Here is a 4,610-nt window from a genome sequence, read left to right on the forward strand (position 1 = left end):
ATGTTATATAGTACTGTTTCTGTGCTAATTTTGATGTTTTTGCGCGTATTTGTTCAAATCTGTAATATTTGGTCCAAAAACGTGTTTTTGCTGCTCATATGGGTGGAGCAGTGGCACTGCAGGCTAATTTGCATATTGGTTAACAGCTCTCCACGGTGACGTGCTTCTCCACGGTTTCGTCACAGCAGCTGTGTTCTGGTATAAAAGCCTCTCTCTAAGACACGCCCCTGCAGCAGTCAGAGGGTGGAACAGTTAGCAAGCTTAGCATGATCGTCTGTTGACCTTCAGCCTCGGGTGGGGAGAGCTGACCGCTGCGCTTTTATTTTTTTATGTCAGGCTGTTGCGGAGCGCTCCTCCTCCTCTGTCCGAGGCTGGTGTGGGGTGAAAATCCTCCACATCAGACGTTCAGAGATGTAACTATCTGCGATACTGTGGTCACTCTCCATGTAGCATCAATTATGCTAATGCTAGCTGCCTGTCACGTTCTCTCGTCCTGGCCACACCTCCGCTCTCTAACTCCCCCTTCCCCACCCACACCTCTCCCCTACCCACTTTGATGCATTTTTCAAATTTCGCCTTGGGGCGGAGTTATCTTTTCACAGGGGGGGTAAGATACAATTTAAAGTCATGGTTATCATTGACTGGGAAGAGAACACATAGAACTAGAAAATGGTGCTAATACAGCTACAGACTGAACCTCCAACATACATAAAAAAAATTTATAAAGCCCAAATGTAATTTGAGACTAACTTTTTAATAATTATAGACTGATAAAATGTTGATGTTTTGGTGTTAAAACTATAAAAGTTTATGAACTTGGTTAACTTACTTTGCCAAAGTCTCACTGTGTAAATGGAAAAGTTATTTATTTATTTATTTATTTATTTATTTATTTATTTATTTATTTATTTATTTATTTTGGTGGTAGTGGTGGATTCTGTCCACCCAATACAATATACTGATATCAAAAGTCACAGCACACTACTGCAATTAAGGATCCTAATCATCATGTTTTGATGGAGTTTTTGTGACAGAAACAGAAGAATAACTGGCAAATTGTAACAAGGGTGCTTCAACGCTTTTACATTAGCACCCTTAATTACCCAGCATAAGGTAAATTAACCTGTTTGTCTTACTGATTTTAGTCAAATTATAAAAAGATAAAGGACTAAAGTACAGATCTGACATCCCTGTTAGCTGAGCTGACTGTGCCAACTCTTCATCCTAACATTAGCTTAGTGAGATAGGATTCAGGAGGAGATTGAAGTTGTCTCTTTTAACTTTTTGTGAAAGTGATGCCAGCTGTCTGTCTGATTGTACACTGTATAAAAACAACCCTCCCTGTATACTGCTTAAGAGTCCCCAGTGGGGATTTTTACACTAAAACCAAGTCTTTTAAACAAAAACAATTCTAATTGTGTTTAAAAGTGTGTGTGAAGGTCTCAACATAATTGAAGACATCAGGTAGGTGTATGCATTTAGCCAAAACTGGCAAAAATATAAAAACAGGTAATGAGTCCTGATTTATGTGGCGCAGTATGAGGGCCAAAATTAAGACATTGTGCAACCAACAGCTGCTACATCCTTGTAGCAGGAGGCTATATTTATACCTATTGATCTGATGAATGATAGGCCGGCACCACTAACTGAGTGCTATCAAATGAGAAGGAGACTATTCATTTGTGTTAGCATCAGAGAGGCTAGAGACTAGCATGGATTAGCTAACGTTAGCATTGGAGAGGCTACCGACTAGCATACCTAGGCTGCTCACCTACTAATTAGACACAAACATTTTTGAATAAAAAAACTTACTTTATCTATATAATAAACTTTCTCTAAAAAGCCCCAACTTTATAGTTCTGGCTTTTCTCATAATTCTCATATTGCTAAAGAGAAAAGAAAAAAATTAAAAAATAAAGACAGCCGTCGACCAGTAGACGAGGACAAACACAGCTGCTAATTCTTGTGGTAACTAAAGCTGTCTGATTCACAGTAATATGTTTTATGTTTAATATTTATGATTGGCGTCATGTTGAACAGTAAGTTCTGTCTGAGGAACACCTGTCAGTGCATGGAGCTTATAGGGTTTGTTTGTCGACCATTTTTGTTCAGAAAGTTTCCTTTTTTTCAACAAAGTTTGTGTAATAAAGTAGATGAGTAGCCTAGGCTAGCCTACGTTAGTCGCTAGCCACTCCAATGCTAATACAAATGAATGGTCTCCTCATTTGCCAGCACCAGTTCTCAGTAATCGGGGCCAGCTGCTCAGTTTGCGGTGCCGGCCTATCGTTATTCAGATAAGTAGCTAACTTAGGAATAGGTATAGGCTGTGTCCAAAACGACAGGCCAGGTCCTCCGGAGGACCCAGACTACCCTGTCGAGGTGGGCCGGGTCCTTGGTAGACTGGGAAGACCGGAAAAAAAAAGAGTCTGTGAATTTGGACGGTCTAGCCTCCCCTCCTTACCCCGCATACGTCATGTCACCTAGCAACCATGACGATGCTAAACAAGCAAAAATAGATCAAAATTAGAGAAATATCAATATATTAGCATTATTAATATCACAAAACAATAAAATTAACTTATAGGTGCATGTTTATTTTGTGATTTCTATGATAAAAATAATATTTAAAAACATGTCCATACAAATGATACAAGTATTAGAAATGCAACTGCTAAAATTTTTTAATTTTTATATCGCCATATTTTTTATTTAAAACGTATTCTTTTCTCTCGCTTCGTCCGTCATTACTAGCTTAAAAAAAATCTCCGGTCGGGCCGCAATGCATTATGGGATATGCTGGGCCGGGAAGGATCCATCGGACCTGTCCTTCAAATCGGGGAAAAAGAAGGACGTATTTGTCGGCCGCATCAGAGGAGTCTTCGGTTTKGGACGTCCTTCGTCGCGGCGCTGTGACGTATGCGGCCGATGAATTCGGCCTTCGGAGGACCCAGCCTGTCGTTTTGGATACAGCCGTAGCCTCCTGCTACAAGGATGTAGAAACTGCTGGTTGTGCACTAGACTTAATTTTGGCCCTCATACCACACCATAAAGGCAATATCATGTAAAATCAACTTTTTTGATTTTTATATCATGTTAATGTTATCCTCTCATCAAAAACATGCCCAGAGTCTTGCTTTGACTCATTCATGCATGTTTGAGAAATCCTGTAGTGTCCTGAGGCAGCCAGGCAGGGGAGCAGAAACAGCTGGTTGGGACTAGCTCCTCCTCTGGGCTGTGGCTCTCCTAGGAGGAGAACCAGCATTTGGCTGTGAGGTTTAGCCCGTTGAGTCAAAGGGAACCTCTCAGCCTGGACCAGACCATCACTCGGTCTCGTCTATTTTTTGCTTACCAAAGTTACTCACAGAGAAACTTTTGTTTTGAAATTTCCATGCAGAAGTTTTCTATTTTTTTATTGTGTGTTTTGTCCATTCATTTTTTGCATGGAAGACATATCTACCAAAAATAAGAAGGACCCGTGTATTTCCTTATAACCGTGTGTTATAAGAAGTGTAAGTGAAACCTCAGAAGTTCCCCTACAATTACAATTGTCTGAACTGATGATTTTATTGTTTATTAAAGTTAAAACTAGAAAGGATATTTACATTAAAACTACACTGTACACTCTTGTGCACAATGATTTTTTTTTGTTTTATCACAAGCAGACCTCACTCACAGCTGAACGCTGCTCAAATGATCACAGCTGGAAACGAGGACTTAAAAATGGACGTTAAGTGGAGGTGAAGATCTGGTGCAGCCATCTGCTCTACGTTTCTCTGGGAGCTGATACAAAGTGGAAACAAACCCTCCAACATGATGGTGTGATCAGGGGGGTTGCAGGCTCGTATTTGGGGTGTAGGGTATAAACAGGAAACTGAGCACAAGGTGGTGCACGAACCAACGACACTGAGATCAGATGAGAAACAGAAGGAGTGAACCTCAGACAGCAGGCGGAGAGATGCAGGGAGCGAGTGAGAGGGTGAGAGGATGAGTGAAAGACCAACTTACTTGCAGGACATCTGGTTGATACCGTGTATAAAGTAACAGTCTCCTCCGTTGACGCAGTAGGCCTTCTCCGAATCATTGCAGCGCCGCACATGACTCACGCCTGGAGGTGGGTTTGTGGTGGTCACTGTGGCAAAGATGGAGGGGCAAGCGTTATGTCTGCACCACATTTTTAGAAATAAAAAAACAAACTAGCATTTCTTGAAGAAACGCATGCCTTGAGGTGCGAGAGCTTTAAACTAGGGGTTCTTAACCTTTTTGACCTCGGAGCCCAGTTTGTTTAACATAAAGTGACATGAGGCCCAGTCAGACATTACCACTGTACGGATCAAAATGATAATTATTCTAAATCTTGGTTTAATTTTTATTGTATTTACATCTTAACTAAACTATCATAACTAACATAACTAAATGAAATACACTTACAGTTTAAAAGTAAAACTCCTGTCAAATAATCACAAGACATGATTATGACAAATATTTTTATATTGTAACCTGCCCATAACAAACATTTGAACAAATACAAAGATCAGTCAACAGACCACTCAATAACAAAAATAGACAATTCAAAAAATAAAATTGTGGGCATAAAATAAATAAATTAAAAA

At 40.1% G+C, this 4,610-nt stretch overlaps 1 protein-coding gene across 1 annotated transcript in view; it reads right to left on the minus strand.

The window, feature by feature from the left end:
• The window catches only part of LOC106530431 (pro-neuregulin-2, membrane-bound isoform), a gene marked incomplete in the record, with an annotated part of 152,745 nt that overhangs the window by 68,454 nt on the left and 79,681 nt on the right, over nucleotides 1–4,610 (minus strand). The window contains 1 exon segment of the mRNA XM_014026044.1: nucleotides 4,006–4,129. Within this exon segment, the coding sequence (XP_013881498.1) occupies nucleotides 4,006–4,129 (124 nt within the window).

Source organism: Austrofundulus limnaeus, unplaced genomic scaffold, assembly GCF_001266775.1.
Source record: "Austrofundulus limnaeus strain Quisiro unplaced genomic scaffold, Austrofundulus_limnaeus-1.0 Scaffold521, whole genome shotgun sequence".
Taxonomy (NCBI): domain Eukaryota; kingdom Metazoa; phylum Chordata; class Actinopteri; order Cyprinodontiformes; family Rivulidae; genus Austrofundulus; species Austrofundulus limnaeus.